The sequence below is a fragment of the Oncorhynchus clarkii genome, chromosome 28, assembly GCF_045791955.1.
Source record: "Oncorhynchus clarkii lewisi isolate Uvic-CL-2024 chromosome 28, UVic_Ocla_1.0, whole genome shotgun sequence".
NCBI lineage: Eukaryota > Metazoa > Chordata > Actinopteri > Salmoniformes > Salmonidae > Oncorhynchus > Oncorhynchus clarkii.
Genome location: NC_092174.1, coordinates 9,459,462 through 9,483,418, shown reverse-complemented (window position 1 = coordinate 9,483,418; position 23,957 = coordinate 9,459,462). Strand labels below are relative to the sequence as shown.

Sequence of the window (23,957 nt, the reverse complement as noted above, 5' to 3'; positions counted from 1 at the left end):
GAAAGAGGTATACGCTAATTTAGTTCAGTATTACATGTAGCTGGTGCTATTGTGTTTGTCACAGAAAACCTGATCCAATGACAATCTAAATATATACACTGAGTATACCAAACATTAGGAATCAAATCAAATCCAAGTTTATTTTTCACGTGCGCCGAATACAACAGGTGAAATGCTAACCAATAGTGCAAAAAAGGTATTAAGTGAACAATAGGTAGGTAAAGAAATAAAACAACAGTAAAAAGACAGGCTACATACAGTAGCGAGGCTATAAAAGTAGTGAGGCTACATACAGACACCGGTTAGTCAGGCTGATTGAGGTAGTATGTACATACGGTTAAAGTGACAATGCATACAGTATATGATGAACAGAGTAGCAGTAGCGTAAAAGAGGGGTTGGCAGGTCGTGTGTGGGACACAATGCAAATAGTCCGGGTAGCCATTTGATTACCTGTGCAGGAGTCTTATGGCTTGGGGGTAAAAACTGTTGAGAAGCCTTTTTGTCCTAGACTTGGCACTCCAGAACCGCTTGCCATGCGGTAGTAGAGAGAACAGTCTATGACTGGGGTGGCTGGGGTCTTTGACAATTTTTAGGACACCTTCCTAATATTGAGTTGCTACCCCCCTTGCCCTCAGAACAGCCTTGATTTGTTGATTCGTCGGGGCATGGACTCTGTTCACGCTGTTGAGCGTAAATACCCAGCATTGTTGCAGTTCTTGACACAAATCAGTGCACCTGGCACCTACTACTATACCCCGTTCAATGGCACTTACATTTTTAGTTTTGCCCGTTCACCCTCTGAATGGCACACATATTCAATCCATGTCTTAATTGTCTCAAGGCTTAAAAATCGTTCTTTCACAAATCGCAACCCAACCTGGATTCACCTGGTCAGTCCCATGTCATGGAAAGACCAGGTGTTTTTAATGTTTTGTATGCTCCGTGTATATTCATATGATCTACTGTATCACCCATGGAAAACAAAACAACTCACAAGTGACTTATTTCATATGTATTTATGTGTGGCGGTCTTCAGATGTACCACATAAAAACCAAGAAATGAAGAGCGACACCACGGCTGTCTTTTTTGGGGCTTTTATGTAGATCTTTCTCTACAATCGTATTATGAAAAGACAGGACAGGAACACATCAGTCTCCAATGTACCATCTGACAAGTTGTTATTTCTCTGTCAGTGTGCGAGTCCGAGAAAACAATCACATTCATACATAAAGCCATAACGTATAGAATAAAATAAACAATCCTTAATACAAAGAAAGTATCATATTAATTCTTAGACAATAGAACCATACCTGCAATAGTATTATGAAAAGACAGGACAGGAACACATCAGTCTCCAATGCACCATCTGGCAAGTTGCGGCAGGTAGCCTAGTGGTTAGAGTGATGAGTTAGTAACTGAAAGGTTGCTAAATCGAATCCCAGAGCTGACAAGGTAAAAATATGTTGTTCTGCCCCTGAACAAGGCAGTTAACCCACTGTTCATAGTCCTAGAGGGCAAAACTGCACCTCCCACAATGCAACGCTAGCATAACTCGGCAGCTCTGCTAACCATCTGCACCACAGAAAGGCGTGCTAGCTAGCAATAGCAATACTTTTTAGCACTGTAAAACTATATCAATAACAACGATGAACGTTACATGTTTCAATAGTCTCACACCCCCTTATAACAGTACCTATAGCATTAACCCTGAGATGCTTTATTTATTTCACGTTATGGACTTCTACACAGGAGTAATCTGCAACACACCTTTCTGTGTTTTCTCGGACTGATGAGAATGGGAGCTACGGGTAGTACCAAGGTGTTAGTAGGTAACGTAGGCACCCAGATGAAATAAAATACATTTAATGAAATAAAAACCGAAGTTGTTAATATCATCCAGTTACTGTAGCTGCCTATTTAACATCAACAGGCAGCACTAGTTGAAATGAGAAACCAAAAGTAAAGTTCCTGGTGATCATGGCGATCTAACTCCACCCTTCTGTCTGAACTTGGAATATTCCTGTTCGCAGGTTTGGGCCACTGACCCTCAACCTGGTTGTTCTGTTCTGTGTTGTGTACTATTCTAATCATTTGAAGATTGATGGAGTAACCCTTTTAACTCTCCTACATATGGGCTGACAAGAAATCAATAAAATTAGAAATACTCTTAATAACGTTCTCAAAAATTGGATGAATAGAACCAAGTGCGAGAACCCCCTAAAACTCATGACAAGGCAACTTTAAAGCTTCCTGATTATAGTAGTTTCCTGTCCGTGTGGTTGTTTTAGAGAACCGAGGCAGAATATGCTGCTTTAAAGAGAAGAAGAATGAAGTAAGTAAACTTGAATTTTACTATTTTAACAGAGCAAGACAGAGGTAATACTTAAATATTGATTTGTACATATTATTGATTAATATTGTGGAACCCTGCTCACATTTCCCCGATTTAATAAAAGGTTACTCAATATTACCTGACAAGAAAGTGAACCACTACTGAATGGAACATTTTTAACTTTAGATGTAAGTCAATCGAAAGTCAAAGTCAGAGCTTTACATATGTGTTATTTATTCGTCACCCCATGGCCCCGAAATTGCGGACAAATCCCCCAAACCCCCTTGAACCCCCCAGTTTCACTGGCTGCGACCTAGCATTTGAACGGTTTGGGCTATTAGCTATATGACCCCATTCCTGAAAGCTAAAACGGGTATGTTTCCGCTAAATATGATACGATTCAAGTGTTTGTCAGTAGTTGAGTTCCATTTCAGGGTGAGTAGTACTGCTTCTTAAAGTGAGAGCTGGTTTTTACCATCTTACTCTTTGTTACTCTTTGTTCCTTAAACTGTTAACCATTACAGTCCAAGCTTTGTCTAAGCCGGGTGGGGTGGGGGTGGTATACAATGTACAAATGTTTTTAATGTATCGGGTATTGTGTGTAGATTGATGAAAGATATTTTTTTGGTCCATTTTAGGATAAGGCTGTAACGTAACAAAATGTGGAAAAAGTCAAGGGGTCTGAATACTTTCCAAATGCACGGTACCCAGAGGATGACGGAAACTAGCTATCCTCCGGCTATACCATGGTGCTACCCCAGAGAATGCGGTTAAGGCTACTGTAAACCTTCATTTCAAAACAGTGTGTTTTAATCAATTATTTGGCGGCGTTAATATATACTTAGTATTTTTTAATAACCATGTAAGTCTCTCTCGGACAAGGGGACTTTTATCAATATATTTTGGCTATATAAACTACCGGTCAAAAGTTTTAGAACACCTACTCTTTCAAGGGTTTTTCTTTATTTTTACTATTTTCTACATTGGAGAATAATAGTGAAGACAAACTATGAAATAACACATATGGAATCATGTAGTAACCAAAAAAGTGTTAAACAAATCAATAGCCACCCTTTGCCTTGATTACAGCTTTGCACACTCTTGGCATTTTCTCAACCAGCTTTCATGAGGTAGTAACCTGGAATGCATTTAAATTAACAGGTGTGCCATCTTAAGTTAATTTGTGGAAACTCTTTCCTTCTTAATGCGTTTGAGCCAATCACTTGTGTTGTGACAAGGTAGGGGGGTATACAGAAGATGGTCTTTTACCAAAATAGGGCTAAGTCCATATTATGGCAAGAACAGCTCAAATAAGCAAAGAGAAACAACAGTCCATTATTACTTTTAAGACATGAAGGTCAGTCAATACGGAACATTTCAAGAACTTTGAACGTTTCTGCAAGTGCAGTCACAAAACCCATCAAGCGCTATGATGAAACTGGCTCTCATGAGGACCGCAACATGAATGGAAGACCCAGAGTTACCTCTGCTGCAAAGGATACGTTCATTAGAGTTACCAGCCTCAAATTGCAGCCCAAATAAATGCTTCAGAGTTCAAGTAACACATCTCAACGTCAACTGTTCAGAAGAGACTGTGAATCAGGCCTTCATGGTTGAATTGCTGCAAAGAAACCACCACTAAAGGACACCAACAAGAAGAAGAGACTTGCTTGGGCTAAGAAACACAAGCAATGGACATTAGACCGGTGGAAATGTGTCCTTTGATCTGGAGTCCAAATTGGGGATTTTTGGTTCCAACCGGCGTGTCTTTGTGAGATGCAGTGTGGGTGAACGAATGATCTCTGCATGTGTATTTTCTACCATAAAGCATGGAGGAGGAGGTGTTATGGTGTGGGGGTGCTTGCTGGTGACATTGTTTGTGATTTATTTAGAATTCAAGGCACCTTTAACCAGCATGGATACCGCAGCATTCTGCAGCGAAACACCATCCCATCTGGTTTGCGCTTAGTGGGACTATCTTTTTTTTTTCAACAGGACAATGACCCAACACACCTCCAGGCTGTGTAAGGGCTATTTTACCAAGAAGGCGAGTGATGGAGTGCTGTATCAGATGACCTGGCCTCCACAATCCCCCGATCTCAACCAAATTGAGATGGTTTTGGGATGAGTCGGACCGCAGAATGAAGGAAAAGCAGCCAACAAGTGCTCAGCATATGTGGGAACTCCTTCAAGACTGTTGGAAAAGCATTCCAGGTGAAGCTGGTTGAGAGAATACCAAGAGTGTGCAAAGCTGTCATCAAGGCAAAGGGTGGCTCTTTGAAGAATCTAAAATAAACAAATGTTCTAACACTTTTTTTGGTTACTACATGATTCCATATGTGTTATTTCATAGTTGTGATGTCTTCACTATTATTCTACAATGTAGAAAATAGTCAAAATAAAGAAAATCCCTTGAATAAGTATGTGTCAACTTTTGACCGTTAGTGTATATAGCCAAATATTTTGATAAAAGTCCCCTTGTTCGAGAGAGATATACATGGTTATTATAACACTTTAAGTATATATTCACCTCCTCAAATAATTGATTAAAACATACTGTTTTGCAATGAAGGTTTTCAGTAGCCTCAACAGTACTCTCTGGGGTAGTACCATGGTGTAACCGGAGGACAGCTAGTTTCTGTCATCCTCTGGGTACTGTGCATTCCCAGGGGACTGATGAATAAATCTTCATCAATCTATACACAATACCCAATTTAATTATTATTTTTTAAACACTTGCAAATGTAAAACAAAAAGTATTCAGACACTTTACTCAGTACTTTGTTGAAGCATCTTTAGCAGAGATTATAGCCTTGAGTCTTCTTAGGTATAACGCTACAAGTTTGGCACACCTGTATGTGGGCAGTTTCTCTGATGCATCTCTGCAGATCCTCTCAAGCTCTGTCAGGTTCGATGGTGAGCGTCGCTGCACAGCTATTTTCAGGTCTCTCCAGAGATGTTAGATCGGGTTCAAATCCGGGCTCTGGCTGGGCAACTCAAGGACATTCATAGGCTTGTCCCAAAGCCACTCCTGTGTTGTCTTGGCTGTGTGCTTAGGGCCGTTGTCCAGGTGGAAGGTGACACTGCTCTGGAGCAGGTTTTCATCAAGGATCTCTCTGTACTTTGCTCCGTTCATCTTTCCCTCAATCCTGACTAGTCTCCCAGTCCCTGCTGCTGAAAAACATTCCCACAGCATGATGCTGCCACCACCATGCTTCACAGTAGGAATGGTGGCAGGTTTCCTCCAGCTTGGCATTCAGGCTAATGAGTTCAATCTTGGTATCATCAGACCAGAGAATCTTGTTTCTCATGGTCTGAGAGTCCTTTAGGTGTCTTTTGGCAAACTCCAAGCGGACTGTCATGTGCCTTTTACTGAAGAGTGGCTTCCGTCTGGCCACTCTACCATAAAGGCCTGATAGGTGGAGTGCTGCAGAGATGGGAGAATCTTCCAGAAGGACAACCATCTCCACAGAGGAACTCTAGAGCTCTGTCAGAGTGACCAGGGTCACCTCCCTGACCAACGCCCTTCTCCCCCGATTGCTCAGTTTGGCCGGGCGGCCAGCTCTAGGAAGAGTCTTGGTGGTTCCAAACTTCTTCCATTTAAGAATGATGGAGGCCACCGTGTTCTTGGGGACCAATGCTACATAATTATTTTGGTACCCTTCCCCAGATCTGTGCCTTGTCACAATCCTGTCTTAGAGCTCTACGGACAATTCCTTCAACCTAATGGCTTGGTTTTTGCTCTGACATGCACTGTCCACTGTGGGAGCTTATATAGAAAGGTGTGTGCCTTTCCAAAGCATGTCCAATCAATTGAATGTACCACATGTGGACTCCAAGTTGTAGAAACATCTCAAGGATGATCATTGGTAACAAGATTCACCTGAGCTCAATTTTGAGTCGCATAGCAAAGGGTCTGAATATTTATGTAAATATATATTACAAAATAATTACATTTGCAAACATTTCTAAAAACATGTTTACGCTTTGTCATTATGGGGTATTGTGTGTAGATTGAGAATTTTGTTTTATGTAATCAATTTTAGAATAAGGCTGTAACGTAACAAAATGTGGAAAAAGTGAAGGGGTCTGAATACTTTCTGAATGCACTGACTTCATTGACTTCAATACGAAACCTAGGAAGCTCCTAGGAAGCTCATTGTTTTCACCCCATTCCATAGACTTACACAGTAAATTTGACAACTTCTGGAGGACATTCTCCAACCTATCAGAGCTCTTTGTGCATTAACTGACATGTTGTCCACCCAATCAAAGGATCATAGAAATAATCTAGTACTGAAAGCATAAGCTACAGCTAGATAGCACTGCAGTGCATAAAATATGGTGAGTAGTTGACAGAGAGAAAGACTAGTTGAACAGTTTTGAACAAATTAATTTATTCAAAAATGAAGGAGAAGCAATTGAGAGAACGAGAGAGAGAGAGAGCTAGCTATTATTTATTCTTTATTCACTTTCACTTTCTTAGCTAGGGAATGCAGCTAGCTAGTTTAGCATAGTCAAACACCCTGCTCAAGCGGAGATGCTATGTTAGCTATCTGGCTATGGCTATCCAACACTAACTCTTCCAAGTCAAGGTAAGTTTTTGGTTTTATAAAATGTATTGCCACCGGGGCCCACCGGTGTAACTGCTAAACTGCTTGCTGTACACTGTACTGCGTGATTGTAGCTGGTTTACTAACGTGTTAGTTCTAGTAGCTATGTTGACTATGACGCAAGTTAATATGGTGACAACGATATAGGCTGTGTGTAGCAGTTAACAGTTATGGTATGAAGGTTTGGCATTTTGCACTCGACCTGTGCACCTACATTGTAAACTTTAATTCATAGGTTGTAGCAACCTCATTCATGATGGGTATAGGGAAAATGAGCGTCATGTAGTAGGTTGCCTAAACCTATTGTTACATTGAGCTGGGTGAATGGAATATACAGTAAATGATAGTCATCCAATATGCTGTAATAGAAATAAGGCCATGATCCCCCCAAAAAATGGCACCAACCGCCACTGCTGCATACTTAATTTAGCTTGTTCAAGTTGGCTATCCATCCCCATTTTTAAATAGCGGCCCTCATTCAATTGCCAAAGACATGCTCCCCCAAACTATTCTGTCCTCCAATAATGCCGTATCAACAACAGATTGACACAATTGACAGGGGCCTAGTGTTGTGTTTTGTGTGAACGTTATATACACATTTTACTTGTTCTGTTGCTTAATAGTGTCAAGTGATCTAAAATGGACACCTCATCACCTGCTCCACCTACACCTGTCCCAGAGCGGTTGCTAGCTATTCTACAACAACTGACCAGTGAGGAGTTGAAGTCATTTCAGTGGTACCTGAAGCAGCCTGTTTCGGGTGGCTCATCTCCCATCCCAGTTAGCAGGCTGGAAAATGCTAAAAGAGAGGACACAGTGGATCAGATGGTGCATACCTATAGGGAAGCTGGTGCTCTGGAGATGACACACCATATCCTGCAAAAGATTAAACGGAATGATCTAGCTGGTAAGTTAAAGACAGACTAAAAATAGCTCAGGATTCATACTGTTTGCTTGAGACTGTAATCATTATCATCATAGTTATTTAAGGAGGACCACTTTATCATACATTATTTAGTCCCTCCAAAATAAAACAAATGCAGACCTCCCTTGACTGATCAATACATCAATGTATATACATTTTTGTTTTATCTAGTTCCAATGTCAGGGACAGAACACCAAGCCACAGCAGGAGTATCAGCCACACCAACCAGGCCCAACCTGAACACAAGCACCGTACCAGTTCAGGATGTTCAGGATGCTTCTGCAGATCTCTCCAACCACACTGAGCCTGGAGACCATGTTAAGGAACATAAACTCACTACTGTTAACTCTACAGATGATGGTAAATAACATAAAATCTCACTATGGAGAGAGGCATTCAATACAACTATGTCTTCTCATTAAAAAAAAAAAAAAGTTTGTATTCCCAGAATGTCGCATTAAAGGGTTGTATTTTACAATTTAATATTACATTAAATGCTTTCAGGGTGAGGAACTATGGGCTAGGATTTTTTTTAAATGTATGGTTCAATTCTCTTTAAACAGCCACTACAAACTTCAGCTAACTTTCACCACTGCTACGACAATATCTATGGGAGTGATAGGGGTATGCAGTGCCTATTAATAATTTCATGGCCAAATCACTTCCATTGATGTATAACTAGCGGTGGCTAAAGTTAGCTGAACTTTGTAGTCGCTGTTATAGAAAACCAATGGATTACAGTTTATTTTGGCCCCACGCATCTGAAGTTTGTATTCTGTCCTTAATAATATATCAGTCCCTCCCTCAGTCCCTATCAGTCCCTGCGTTTTTTTAATATACATTTGCGGGCAAAAATTATTTACTCTGCTGTGACAATTCTGACATTTTGGAAGGCAATTTGCAATTTTTGGTGTCCAATTTGCACTGTCAGAGGAATGAGTTTGGAGACGTGTAGATTGAGCAAACGATTTGAATGGAGAAACGCGTCATGGCTAATCCAATGTGAACCAGATGAACAGGCTTCAGCAAAGGAGGACGTCAGTATGATCGTATGAGATTGTCGGACTGCGATAGCATCTGGTTGTGGCGGAACCGTGGGCTTGGGTATGAATGGTGACTGTGTCATGCAAGGGAATCCCGGTAGGAATCCCGACAATGGCCGAAGATCAGGGAAGCTTTGGGACGTGGAGGTTTTGCTGCATGATTTGCTGGTGGACTGCAGCCAAAAAAGGAGATGGTTGGGACAGTGGGGCAGAGGAAGTTGCTGTGTTGTATGGTGGCTTGGCGGTGTTGAGGGGGGGTAGGTTGTGGATGTAAGCAGCTGAAGCTGGGAGGTTCGGTTCAGGGAGAGTCGTACTACTGGGGCGTCGGGAAGCTGCAGGGACGTGAACTCTGTGTTGGATGACAGGTTGTAATCTGTGGAGTGAGAAACCATGTCCGGAGCTGGTTTGGGATGAGTTGGTGGTTGTGGAATGACTATACGGCAGTGGAGGTGGCAGGGAATGACATCATGGTGGACCTCGGGAGCATGGTGTCTCCCAGGTTGGTGGATGTAGTTGTAGCACCGGGTAGGAAGGGCAGCTGTAGTAAACCAATGGGAAAGAGGGATAAGTAGTTTAGTGGAAGAAAATGGAGGGAGAGAGCAAGATAACAAGAGAGAGAAAAACAATGGCAGGACATAATGATGGCAGAATGCCAGTCTGAGTCTAAATAGTATGGTGGACAATATATGATTGGTTGAAATTAGCATAATCCAACAATATGTGGCTGCCCTCATGTGGGCTGTTGTAAATGTGACCCTGGACAATACTTAAATGAATGGCATAATGAAATGTGCAAAACAGCAGAGCTTTTATCAAACATTACTCTTAATATGAAAGAGAATACGGGATTGTGGAGAGAAATTCTTAGAACAGATTAGATTCTGCATCAAGATGATTTACTTGACCAACGATGGATGAATAGCCGAGACTCCGCTGCAATGGTAGGCGGCCTGGCCTCTTGGGTCCACCGAGGAGCAGGGCATGCGGCTTGCGTGTGCCCGGGAGATGTGCTGGTGCGTTCGGGGAAGGGCCGTGAATAGTAGAGAAATGCGCTCGGGAAAGCATGCTGGTGCACTCTTGAAAAGGAGCCGCGGACGTGCCAGATGCAAAAATGTCTCTCAGGCCTATGGCAAAACATGAACAATAGAATGAGATGAGCTATAAAACACATTAGCTTTAAAACTGCAAATAAAATCTTAGCCTCATTACAAAATGTGTAGAATAACTTTATAAACTGCACATTTTTGCAAAATATGTTGAAATGAAGGAAGTTAGCTGTTTTCCAAATAAATACAGTGGGGCAAAAAAGTATTTAGTCAGCCACCAATTGTGCAAGTTCTCCTGCTCAAAAAGATGAGAGGCCTGTAATTTTCATCATAGGTACACTTCAACTATGACAGACAAAATGAGAAAAAAAAATCCAGAAAATCACATTGTAGGATTTTTAATAAATTTATTTGCAAATTATGGGGGAAAGTAAGTATTTGGTCACCGACAAACTAGCAAGATTTCTGGCTCTCGCAGACCTGTAACTTCTTCTTTAAGAGGCTCCTCTGTCCTCCACTCGTTACCTGTATTAATGGCACCTGTTTGAACTTGTTATCAGTATAAAAGACACCTGTCCACAACCTCAAACAGTCACACTCCAAACTCCACTATGGCCAAGACCAAAGAGCTGTCAAAGGACAACAGAAACAAAATTGTAGACCTGCACCAGGCTGGGAAGACTAAATCTGCAATAGGTAAGCAGCTTTGAAGAAATCAACTGCGGGAGCAATTATTAGGAAATGGAAGACATACAAGACCACTGATAATCTCCCTCGATCTGGAGATCTCACCCCGTGGGGTCAAAATGATCACAAGAACAGTGAGCAAAAATCCCAGAACCACACGGGGGGACCTAGTGAATGACCCGCAGAGAGCTGGGACCAAAGTAACTAAGCCTACCATCAGTAACACACTACGCCGCCAGGGACTCAAATCCTGCAGTGCCAGACATGTCCCCCTGCTTAAGCCAGTACATGTCCAGGCCCGTCTGAAGTTTGCTAGAGAGCATTTGGATGATCCAGAAGAAGATTGGGAGAATGTCATATGGTCAGATGAAACCAAAATATAACTTTTTGGTAAAAACTCAAATCGTTGTGTGTGGAGGACAAAGAATGCTGAGTTGCATCCAAAGAGGGGGGTGGAAACATCATGCTTTGGGGCTGTTTTTTTGCAAAGGGACCAGGACAACTGATCCGTGTAAAGAAAAGAATGAATGGGGCCATGTATTGTGAGATTTTGAGTGAAAACTTCCTTCCATCAGCAAGGGCATTGAAGATGAAATGTGGCTGGGTCTTTCAGCATGGCAATGATCTCAAACACACCGCCCAGGCAACGAAGGAGTGGCTTCCTAAGAAGAATTTCAAGGTCCTGGAGTGGCCTAGCCAGTCTCCAGATCTCAACCCCATAGAAAATCTTTGGAGGGAGTTGAAAGTCCGTGTTGCCCAGCAACAGCCCCAAAACATCACTGCTCTAGAGGAGATCTGCATGGAGGAATGGGCCAAAATACCAGCAACAGTGTGTGAAAACCTTGTGAAGACTTACAGAAAACATTTGACCTCTGTCATTGCCAACAAAGGGTATATAACAAAGTATTGAGATAAATAAGTATTTGGTCAATAACAAAAGTTTTCCACCATAATTTGCAAATAAATGAATAAAAAATCCTACAATGTGATTTTCTGGATTTTTTTCTCATTTTGTCTGTCATAGTTGAAGTGTACCTATGATGAAAATTACAGGCCTCTGTCATCTTTTTAAGTGGGAGAACTTTCACAATTGGTGGCTGACTAAATACTTTTTTGCCCCACTGTATATGTTTTCCTAAAAGGGGGTGGGGGCCCTGGAGGTCTGTGTCCCGGGGCCCCAAATGGGGTAGTCCAGCCCTGACAAGGAGTTCTAAATTGTTTGATTGTCAAAAGGGGAGGAAATGTAAATTGTTTCATGTGTGGTCTTTCCTCCCGAACTTTAGTTACGTTACAACACACAATTCTGTAGTTTGGCTAGCCACTGGATGGCTCTGAATGCACTGTCAGCATTCAGTCAAAGCTGTTAACCCCTTCTGGACCTAACTAGTGCTTGCAAATCTTATTCTGATGTTGACAGCAGTTGAGAGTTATATTCAGATACAACAAACTTATCTGGCTAACATACATCGAGAGAATAAGTTATATTAACTTGCTAGCTAGCGTTAGCAACATTTTCCAATTGTGGCCAATGAGCTAGCTAACCAGCTAGCAAACAATGCAACTGAAGTATAATTTCAAAATACATTTAAAAAAATACTCCAACAAGCGCTGCATTTCAGGAATCACAGTTGCAATTTTTGTGCACTGTTCAATTATTAAGCCACTTAAACCATAACTTTATTCAAATGGAAACACCTCTTTGGCTTCGCGAAATCATGGAGGGACTGATAATTGAGTCGCTAAATACAATAAAACCTTGATTATACCTAATCTTAAACTGTAATTGTATATCCATTGTCAGGTCCTTCGTATGAAGATGTTGAGAAGTACCGGCGTAAATTCCAATACAAACTGAAGGAGAAGATTCAGCATGTATTTGAGGGGGTGCCAAAACAGGGAAAGAAAACACTTCTCAATAAGATCTACACAGAACTCTACATCACAGAGGGTGGAAGTGAAGAGGTGAATAATGAGCACGAGGTAAGACAGATTGAGATCGCATCCATCACACCAGCAGCGACAGAAGAAAGGTTGATCGAATGCAATAACATCTTTACATTTGTAACTGGACAAGACAAACCTACCAGAACTGTGCTGACGAAGGGAGTCGCTGGCATTGGAAAAACATTCTCTGTACTTAAGTTCATTTTGGACTGGGCTGAAGGAAAAGCAAATCAAGATATCCAGTTCATATTTTCACTGCCTTTTCGAGAGCTAAATTTGGTGCGGAAGAAAATGCTGAGTTTAGTGGATCTTGTTCATGAATGCATCAGAGAGGCAAAAGTGATTGAGAAGGAATTTCTCTATCAGGTTTTCACAAAATTACAAGACTCAGGAAACCCAAACTACAATGAGAGCAGGTACAAAGTTCTATTTGTCCTTGATGGTCTAGATGAGTGTCGATTGCCTCTAGACTACAAGAAGAATGATAGCTGGGATAAAGCTACAGAGCCAACCTTAGTGGATGTGCTTCTGAAATCCCTCATCAATGGGAATCTGCTTCCCTCTGCTCGCCTCTGGATAACCTCCAGACCTGCAGCATCCAATCAGATTCCTTCTGGGTGTGTTGACCAGGTGACAGAAGTACGAGGGTTCAATGACCCACAGAAGGAGGAGTACTTCAGGAAGAGGTTCAGTGATGAGAATCTGGCAAACAGAATCATCTCACACATTAAGACATCAAGGAGTCTCCACATCATGTGCCACATACCAGTCTTCTGTTGGATCGCAGCTACAGTTCTGGAGCGCATATTGAGCACAGATACGAATGGAGAAATACCAAAGACTCTGACTCAATTATTCCTTGGTTTACTGGTGTTTCATGCTAAACAGATGAACGAGAAATATAATGAGAAAGGCGAGGGAGAGCCACACTGGGATAAAGAGAGCATTATGGCACTTGGAAAACTGGCTTTTCAACAGCTAAAAAATGGCAACCTAATTTTCTATGAGTCAGATCTACAAGAGTGTGGCATTAGTGCCAGAGAAGCTTCGGTTCGCTTGGGAGTGTTAACACAGCTCTTCAGAGAGGATTATGGGCCGTTCCAGGAGAAGGTGTACTGCTTTGTGCATCTGAGCATCCAGGAGTTTCTGGCTGCGTTGTATGTCTTTTTATCATTCAACAACAACAATGTAAACCTAATGAACAAAGAACTTTCCACCATCAGAAACATTCTTAGGAAGTTTACATTAAAATCTGCCTTCACCTTTCACAAGAGTGCTGTGGATAAAGCCTTACGGGGTAAGAATGGACACCTGGACCTGTTCCTCCGCTTCCTTCTGGGCCTCTCACTAGAGTCCAATCAGTCTCACTTACACGGCCTACTGACACCGACAAGGAGCACGAGAAGCAGCTCTCAGTGCCATGAGCAAACAGTCAAGTACATAAAGAGGAAGATCAGAAAAAATCACTCTCCAGAGAAGTGCATCAATCTGTTCCACTGTCTAAATGAACTAAATGACCATTCACTGGTGAAGGAGATCCAAAACTACCTGAGCTCAGGAAATGTCTCCAGAGAAGAACTCTCACCTGCACAGTGGTCAGCTATGGTCTTTGTTTTGTTGACTTCAGAAGAGGAGCTGGTTGTGTTTGATCTGAAGAAATACTCCAGATCAGAAAAGGGGCTTCTGAGACTGTTGCCAGTCGTCAAAACCTCCAGAACATCTCTGTAAGTTGAAAACATACTATATTATAAATGGTCAGTCAAAATGCAATTATATTATACATGTGAAGAGTTTATTTCCAAAATGCTATATCCACCAATTTCACATGTTTTTGTCATCAATGATTGCTTATGGGTACCTTAATGTGTGTGGAAAATATTACTGTTCTCAAATTTTTCATTCATAGATTTTAGATATCCATTGTTTTAGATGGAATGGAATGTTCGTGACCTGTATGTTTGACTGTATAGTCAATCATACAGGATACAAACATTCCATTCCATGTGGTCTTAAGATGAATGCACTTATTGCAAGTCACTCTGAAAAAGAGCATCTGCTAAATGACTAAAATGTAAAAATGTAAATGTTTTACAGAAAGCATGAAAATATGCTTTTTGAAATATTTTGTATTTTTTTGGTATTTATTAAGATCCCCATTTTCTACTCAGCTACTCTTCCTGGGGTCCACAACGGAAAGAAACGGAATAGAGCTAAGCACAGGCTAAATCCTAGCAGATTTAGCCTGTGCACATTTATTAAAAATAAAATACAAGTATTTATATAAGTATTCACACCCCTAAGTCAATAGTTTGTAAAAGCACTTTTGGCAGCAATTACAGCTTGTGAGTCTTTCTGGGTAAGAATTTTCCACACCTGGATTGTGCAACATTTGCCCATTTATTATTTTCAAAATTCTTCAAGCTCTTTCCATAGATTTTCAAGTAGATAAAATACTCAGCCACTCAAGGAACACTCACGGTCTTCTTGATAAGCAACCCCCGTGTAAATTTGGCCTTGTGTTTTAGGTTATTGTCCTGTTGAAAGGTGAATTGATCTCCGTGTCTAGTGGAAAGCAGACAACCAGCTTTTCCTCTCGGATTTAGCCTGTGCTTAGCTTCATTCCGTTTATGTTTTATCCTGCAAAACTTCCCTGTCCGCAAAACCCATACCATAATGCTGCCACCACTAAGCTTGAAAATATGGAGAGTGGAATATTTTTTATTCTGTACAGGCTTCCTTCTTCTCACTGTCAATTAGGTTAGTATTGTGGAGTAACTACAATGTTGTTGATCCATCCTCAGTTTCCTCCTATCACAACCATTAAACTCTGTTTTAAAGTCACCTTTGGCCTCAGTTTCCTCCCTCTCCGGCAACTGAGTTAGGAAGAACGCATGTATCTTTGTGGTGACTGGGTGTATTGATACACCATCCAAAGTGTAATGTATAACTTCACCATGCTCAAAGGGATAGTCAATGGCTGCTTTTTTCTCTCCAATGTTTTCTTTTTTTACCCATCAACCAATTGGTGCCGTTTTTTGCAAGGCGTTGGAAAACCTCCCTGGTTGTTGTGGTTGAATCCGTTTGAAATTCAGTGCTCGACTGAGGGACCTTACAGATAATTGTATGTGTGGGGTACAGAGATGAGGTAGTCATTCAAAAATAATGCTAAACAATATTATTGCACACAGAGTGAGTCCATGCAACTTATGTGACTTGTTAAGCATTTTTTTTACTCCTGAACTTATTTAGGTTTGCCATAACAAAGGGGCTGAATACTTATTGACTCAAGACATTTCAGCTTTTCATTTATTAATTTGTAAAACTTTCTAAAAACATAATTCCACTTCGACATCATGGGGTATTGTGTGTGTGTGTGTGTGTGTGTGTGTGTAGGCCAGTGACCCCCCAAAAATCTACATTTATTCCATTTTAAATTCAGGCTGTAACACAACAAAATGTGGAAAAAATCCAGGGGTGTGAATACTTTCTGAAGCCGCTGTAGCATTTTGCCAAAAAAACATGATTTGTCTATCTGATAGAGTTTAAACAAATACATGTCTGTCATTGAACAACACCATGCCATGATTAGATAGTGGGGAAAAAAACACCACTCTCATAATTTCTTTAAACAATAAAATCAAATCTAAAAATCAAATGGATATATAGCGTTTTGGAATTAAACTTTCCAATGGTCATTATTTTCCCAATTTTATCAAAATATAAGCTACTTGTTCACTAGATTTGTGTAACTGTGATAAATTAGTATTTTTTACCTTTCATAGGCTGAATGGATGTAACCTCACAGAGAGATGCTGTGAAGCTTTAGCCTCAGCTCTCAACTTCTCCCACCTGAGAGAGCTGGACCTGAGTGACAACAGCCTGCTGACAGATTCAGGAGTGAAGCTGCTCGCTGTTGGACTGGATAATTCGCACTGTAAACTTGAGACACTCAGGTTAGTTTTCCTGTATTAGTTCACATTTGGATAGTTCTTCAAATCCACATTTATTCCCCTTTCAACAATATCAGACTAATGTGTTTGACCTCAGCCAAATTGAAATGTCATAGTTAGGCTACTTAACTACATAAGAGAAAGATTGATTTCAAAATATATTGTACAGTATACAATTGTATTAAAAAAAAGTACTTTCAAGATGCAATACTTATATGTAATAATGTGATCAATAATTATCATATTTTAAGAGATTGAGGAAGACATACAAAGCTTCCATTTCCCACTTTCACTACTAAACAATTTAAACTCATGATACACTCTGCAGGTTGTCATTTTGTGGAGTCACAGCGAAAGGCTGTGCTTATCTGGCCTCAGTTCTAATGTCAAACTCTTCAAACCTGAGAGAGCTGGACCTGAGTGACAATGACCTGCGGAATTCAGGAGCAGAACTGCTCTCAGCTGGACTGGAGAATCCACACTGTAAACTTGAGACACTGAGGTCAGTATTCCTGCATTAGTTAACTAGTTCTTATGTTATCAACCGTATGTATAGAGGACAATATCGGACTAATATGTCAGCTGAATTTAAACTTTTGTTACGTATCAGCCTTATTCTAAAATGGATTAAATAGTATTTTTCCCTAATCAAATCTACACACAATACCCCATAATAACAAAGCAAAAACAGGTTTTGAAATGTTAGCAAATGTAGTAAAAAAAAAAAACGGAAATATCACATTTACATAAGTATTCAGACCCTTTACTCAGTACTTTGTTGAAGCACCTTTGGCAGCGATTACAGCCTCAAGTCTTCTTTGGTATGATGCTACAATCTTGACACACCTGTATTTGGGGAATTTCCCACATTTTTCTCTGTTGATCCTCTCAAGCTGGTTGAGTCAGGTTGGATGGGGGCATTGCAGCACAGCTATTTTCAGGTCTCCCCAGAGTTGTTTGGTCGTGTTCAAGTCTGGGATCCGGCTGGGCCGCTCAAGGACTTTCAGAAACTTGTCCCAAAGTCACTCCTGCTTTGTCTTGGACGTGTGCTTAGGGTTGTTGTCCTGTTGGAAGGTGAACCTTCGCCTGAGTCTGAGGTCCTGAGTGCTCTGGAGCAGGTTTTCATCAAGGATCTCTCTGTACTTTGCTCCGTTCATCTTTCCCTCGATCCTGACTAGTCTTCTAGTCCCTGCCGCTGAAAAACATCCCCACAGCATGATGCTGCCACCACCATGTTTCACAGTAGGGATGGTGCCAGGTTTCTTCCAGACGTGATGCTTAGCATTCAGGCCAAAGAGTTCAATCTTGGTATCATCAGTCCAGATAATCTTGTTTTTCATGGTCTGAGAGTTCTTTAGGTGCCTTTTGGCGAACTCCAAGCGAGCTGTCATGTGCCTTTTTACTGAGGAGTAGTTTCCGTCTGGCCACTCTACCATAAAGGCCTGATAGGTGGAGTGCTGCAGAGATGGTTATCCTTCTGGAAGGTTCTTCCATGTCCACAGAGGAACTCTGGAGCTTTGTCAGAGGGACCATCGGGTTCTTGGTCACCTCCCTGACCAAGGCCCTTCTCCCCCCAATTGCTCAGTTTGGCCGGGCGGCCAGCTCTAGGAAGAGTTTTGGTGGTTCCAAACTTCTTCCATTTAAAGAGTGATGGAGGCCACGGTGTTCTAGGGGACATTTAATGCTGCAGAAATGTTGTTACCCGTCCCCATATCTGTCCCTCGACACAATCCTGGCTCAGAGCTCTACAAACAATTCCTTCGACCTCATGGCTTGGTTTTTGCTCTGACATGCACTATCAACTGTGGGGGATTATATAGACAGGTGTGTGCCTTTCCAAATCATGTCCAATCAATTGAATTTACCACATGTGGACTCCAATCAAGTTGTAGAAACATCAAGGATGCTCAATGGAAACAGAATGGACCGGAGCTCAATTTCAAGTCTCATAGCAAAGGGTCTGAATACTTATGTAAATAAGGTATCTGTTTTTTTATTTGTAGTAAACCTGCACACAAAAACAACTTATGGGGTATTGTGTGTAGATTGAGGAAAACGGTTTTATTTAATACATTTTAGAATAAGGCTGTAACGTAACAAAATGTGGAAAAAGGGAAGGGGTTTGAATACTTTCCAAATGCCATGTACCGAATTGCATAAAGAAGATTGTCATAAATTAAGATGCAATATTTATTAAATTCTAATGTATTTAATTATATTTTTTTTACCATGTATTTTTTTTAAAATATATATGTCACATTTTAAGTGATTGAGGAAGACATACACAGCTACCATTTTCTCCACTAGAGGATGTGAACTCATGATAAACTCTTGCAGGTTGTCATTCTGTGGAGTCGCAAAGAAAGGCTGTGCTTCTCTGGTCTCAGCTCTGAGGTCAAACCCCTCACACCTGAGAGAGCTGGACTTGAGCTACAATCACTCAGGAGTGAATCTGCTCTCTGCTATATTAGAGGATCCCTGCTGTAAACTGGAGAAACTCAAGTATGTTGTACCATTTTCTCATTTATTGGTAGCCAAACATCCAGTAACCAGTGTGGGAACAGACCAGATAAGTTAGTGAAGTTGTGTTTAAAGCTCTTTCTTTGTCTCTGCTGCAGTGTCCATAATGCACATGCTTGCATTAATTTGTGTGTGTGTGCGAATGTTATTCATTTGTTTTGTTTTTCCTACAGCATGGGATCTGGAGATTTCGCAACCCAACCAGGTCAAATTAAATGTGAGTGTTGATTGCTGGGATGAATAAACTTTTATCCCATTCATGTCCAATTTTATTTTGTACACTTGTTTTCTGAGCTGATGGACACATCTGAATAAAACATGTTAACTGTTCAAAGTGAAGTGAAAGACAGCCATCTATGTTGTAGGCCTACTACATTTTTTTTTCCTGGACACAAGAGATATATAAATGATGGAATATTTTTTTCCCCTCAAAGCCATGAAAAGACATGTTCAAATGATCAGGGCTGGTTTCCCGATAAAGATTAAAACACTCGTGAGACTAATTTCAAACGATGCGTTGTAAAAACAATAACGTCCGAAGATGTCATACCCATTTCCCAAAACAACATGCAGTGCACTCGCTACAAAGTGAAACGTAACTGTCATCACAGGAGCTGTCCAGTGCTGAAAGTTATTCCAGAATATAGGCTAAATAGCCCACTGTATCAATCAAATGTATTTATAAAGCCCTTTTTACATTAGCCAATGTCAAAGTGCTATACAGAAACCCAGCTTTAAACCCCAAACAGCAAGCAATGCAGATGTAGAAGCACAGTGGCTAGGAAAAACTCCTTTGAAAGGCAGGAACCTAGGAAGAAACCTAGAGAAGAACCAGGCTCTGAGGGGTGGCCAGTCCTCTTCTGGCTGTGCCGGGTTGAGATTATAACAGTACATGGCCAAGATGTTCATAGATGACCAGCATGGTCAAATAATAATAAACCACAGTGGTTGTAGAGGGTGCAACAGGTCAGCACCTCAGGAGTAAATGTCAGTTGGCTTTTCATAGCCGAGCGTTCAGAGTTAGAGACAGCAGGTGCGGTAGAGAGAGAGAGAGAGAGTCGAAAACAGCAAGTCTGGGACAAGATAGCACATCCAGTGAACAGGTCAGGATTCCATAGCCGCAGGCAGAACCGTTGAAACTGGAGCAGCAGCACGACCAGGTGGCCCGGGGACAGCAAGGAGTCATCAGGCCAGGTAGTCCTGAGGCATGGTCCCAGGGCTCAGGTCCTCTGGTAGGGGAGGGAGAGGGTGCGCTTAAATTATTTAATGGCTATTCAAAGTCACGACTTTTTTTTTGCACAATACAGTTTTCCCATCAAGAGTAGAAATGTTATGTAGCCCATTATGGATTTAAGTGTTTGTATTATGTATTCCAAGTGTTTTCTTATGCTATTTTGTATGCAATGTTTCACTATAGAAAATATCAGCGTGTCTTAAAAATAGGATAGGTTCTGATGGCAATGGTTTTCGTAATTGCTCAACAAACCATTGTAGCCTAATGGCAATCAGTAATTGCATAATAACTGTAGAGTCAATAATCAGATGTGTGAAGCGAATGCTTCGTGCCCGCAAAACACTTTTTCGAGATCGAGGGAGGGTGTGAGAGAAATATCCTCACGAGCTCAGCCATCCACATAGAGGTGACCGTGCAGTTATTGAACTGGGAACATTTTCACGCTGGGAGAAAATCTTACCGCATGACGTCACAATCAGACCGATTGGGACCGATTGGGAACTACTTCATGCGCGGAAGATTTTTACATGACACCCTGTCCCATGTAAAAATCTTCCCAGCGTGGAATAGTTCCCAATCGTTCTGACTGTGACGTCACGCTGTAAAATTTCTCCCAGCGTGAAAATGTCCCACAAATTCAAACTTTGATAATGGAGGTAGGATCAGGGATGTAGTGGCAAAACAATAAGTAGGTAAACGATGATCGCCGTTCGGGTGAGTAAAAAGGTGGGTTAACGGTGTTTATGTGCGTTTATGTGCGTTTTAACCTCCGCTACACCACTGGGCATGATAGATAATCATACACTGTAAAAAAACAAAAATAACTGAGGTGGCCCAACTCAAAAATATTTTGTAACTAGTTCCACAGCCTCTTTGATTTACCCAACTTTTTGTATTTTATGAAATTCATATTTTAGGTTGACCAAAACATTGTGGATAGTTGGGGAAAAGTTAAATTGATTTGCTCATGGGACTGTTGGAATGTTCCACTTTGACTCCTTTCTAGTTTCAGTCATGATCCAGTTGATGGACCAGACAGTGAGTTAATTTGGATATGCTTATATGAAGCACAGACCAGATAAAACAGGTATAAACAATCTCACTAATGGGGAGAACAAATCAATTTTTTTTTTTTTAGCTATATCTGGTTTTAATGCATAATTTCAGCCTCTGAAATGTATGCTTTAATTGTAAACCGGTCCCTGACAAGTAATAAAATTAAGTAAAATGTAACTTGCTGAAGTTCACACTAGGAAATATGTATTTTAGGCCAACAATATTTTAAGTTGGGGTCTCAGCAAACTTAACTCGCCATTACTGTTAGAACGAAAATGTTCGATATTTAAGTTCAGACAACAATTGTTTAATTTAACCAACATTTAGCAACAAAAAAAAAATCATTGAGTTAATGGAGTATTCCATGTCATCTCGATATTTTTCTACATTTTAAGTCCAGCCAACTTGGACATTTAAGCTTTGGAGTTTTTTTCTTAGTTGCTCCCCCCCAATTGTTGGATAATTTGATGAAATGTGATCAGTTATGTCTTTATCTCCCCATTCAGATGCACGTAATCTCACACTGGACCCAAACACAGCACACAGACGCCTCTCTCTGTCTGAGGGGAACAGAAAGGTGACATGGGTGGATGAGAAGCAGCGGTATCCTGATCACCCAGAGAGATTTGGGAACTGCGAACAGGTGCTGTGTAGAGAGGGTCTATCTGGGCCCGGCCCCTGTTACTGGGAGGCAGATTGGAATGGGGAATGGGCTGTTATAGGAATGGCATATAAAGGAATCAGCAGGACAGGAGGGCGTAAAGACTGTGTGCTTGGATACAATCGTAAGTCTTGGAGTTTGGAGTCCTCTAATCACAGCAACACCACCTGGCACAATAATAACTGCACTGAGTTTCCTGTCCAATCCTCCCCTTACTACAGAGTAGGAGTGTATCTGGACTGGCAGGCCGGCATTCTGTCCTTCTGCAGAGTCTCCTCTAACATACGGACACACCTGCACACATTCCACACCAAATTCACTGAGCCCCTCTACCCAGGGTTTTATGTTGGGAGTGGCTCCTCAGTAACTCTGAGGTAAAAACTTTGCTTTAGGACAGCGGCAGTCTTGTTATTATTGGCGTTTGTCAATAATGTTATTCGTAGAGTGTTTTGTGAAACTCTGCTTCTGTTTGAACTCAATTACACTGAATGGAATTTTCATGGTAAGTGTTTTGCCATGGACTTGGTATCTGTGTCAACGATTATCACAAATTCAACATGACACTGGAGATGCAGTATATTACAGACACCAGGATTGCAACCCAACTACAGAGTAAAGTCAACCGGTTACTGGTAAGACAAATACACAGACAGACTGCTACAACTCTTAAGTAGTGCTACTGGTTACACTCAGAACACTAGTGACGAACAAAAAACTATATCTGAAAGACTTGAGACCCTTGGAGATATTATTTCAGTATTTATTGATATTACTGTTGTAAGAGTGTAAGTATTGTTTATTCTGTCATTCTAACAGTTGCCGCTGTATATACTGGGATCACAGTGATTATACTATTATGTTATTTGAAGATGTCACACTTGAAATAAACTGAAAAGATGTACAGGTGTAGGATCTTAATTTGATCACTTGCTGCTGAGAATTTTACTGCACAGCAGAAAATGCGAACTTGTAGTGAGTTTTAAAGAGGCTTCTAAAGTCTGGAATTTGACATATCAACCCCTAGAAAAATGTTCAATTCACCTTTCCCAATTCACATTTCCTGTTGCTGCAGGATTCTTTTCCTGCTGTATGTAGCAAACGGTCTCAAATGAAGATGGCAACTGTCTCACCACAGTTTATATGACCGCAACATCAGGAGTTTCGTAAGCATACCTTTAGCAATTCATTTTTTGTGATTTTCCTATACTAAAAAGGTATATTATTCATTCCATGTTGATTATGTGAAAAGGGAAACATATGGACATCTGTTTAAATTATGTTAGTTTAATCCAACAAACCCAGGGCATTGGTCCACGCCAGCTTGTGAATGTTGGTACAGCCTGGCACTTGCAATGCCAGGGTTGTGGGTTTGACTCCCACAGGGGACCAGTATGAAAAATGTGTGAACGCACTACTGTAAGTAGCTCTGGATAAGAACCTGTGCTAAATGACTAAAATGTGATATTTAACACATCGTCAACCCAATAACATATTAGCCTACAGTACAGTAGGCCTATGTCCAATAGTGAACTGAGCCTGATGGAAGAGTAAAACCTATAGTTTGATATTGGAGTATTTGTATTACAACAAAAAATGTTTGACCATCATGTGAATTAAAAAGGTATTTTATGACATGTTTGGCCACCATGTGAAGTGTTTTTGACTCTTATATGAACTATATTTATATATCCTGGAGAAGGTACCTGGGCCTTCATTTATGAATGTTGCGTCCGAACAGAAACGAATGGTAAACCACGCGTGCGTTCGTTTCGAATCAAAGTGTGGGATTGATCAAATTGTACTTACACTTGAGAAGTGTGCTTAATGTTGACGCACACTCTTGACCGTGCGTACGCACAGCACCTTGTGGTAGAAAAGTCAAACCGCTAATGAAATAGCATCCACCAAATGGAGAAAGGCTTGGCATGCTGGACCAAATCATCA

General features: G+C 41.0%; 1 protein-coding gene across 2 annotated transcripts; it reads left to right on the top strand.

The window, feature by feature from the left end:
• Window positions 1-2,003: 2,003 nt before the first annotated feature.
• Window positions 2,004-23,660, top strand: LOC139386939 (NACHT, LRR and PYD domains-containing protein 3-like). Of its 2 annotated transcripts, XM_071132836.1 has the most exons (9): window positions 2,004-2,334; window positions 7,571-7,854; window positions 8,044-8,232; window positions 12,450-14,316; window positions 16,375-16,545; window positions 16,871-17,044; window positions 18,880-19,044; window positions 19,236-19,279; window positions 21,859-23,660. In XM_071132836.1, the coding sequence occupies exons 2-9, from the start codon at window positions 7,587-7,589 to the stop codon at window positions 22,389-22,391; spliced, it is 3,411 nt and encodes a 1,136-aa protein (XP_070988937.1). In that variant the 5' UTR covers window positions 2,004-2,334; window positions 7,571-7,586; the 3' UTR covers window positions 22,392-23,660. The 2 variants fall into 2 exon arrangements, with proteins under 2 accessions (XP_070988937.1, XP_070988938.1); XM_071132837.1 differs by lacking the exon at window positions 2,004-2,334 and having other exon boundaries at window positions 7,440-7,854.
• Window positions 23,661-23,957: the final 297 nt, after the last annotated feature.

What these genes read in the sequence shown, in the direction of transcription:
- LOC139386939 (XM_071132836.1), top strand. Translation starts at nt 7,587, where the DNA reads ATGGACACCTCATCACCTGCTCCACCTACACCTGTCCCAGAGCGGTTG. An exon ending in TGTTAACTCTACAGATGATG is followed by an intron (nt 8,233 to 12,449) that starts GTAAATAACATA and finishes ATCCATTGTCAG; the next exon opens with GTCCTTCGTATGAAGATGTT. An exon ending in AAAACCTCCAGAACATCTCT is followed by an intron (nt 14,317 to 16,374) that starts GTAAGTTGAAAA and finishes TACCTTTCATAG; the next exon opens with GCTGAATGGATGTAACCTCA.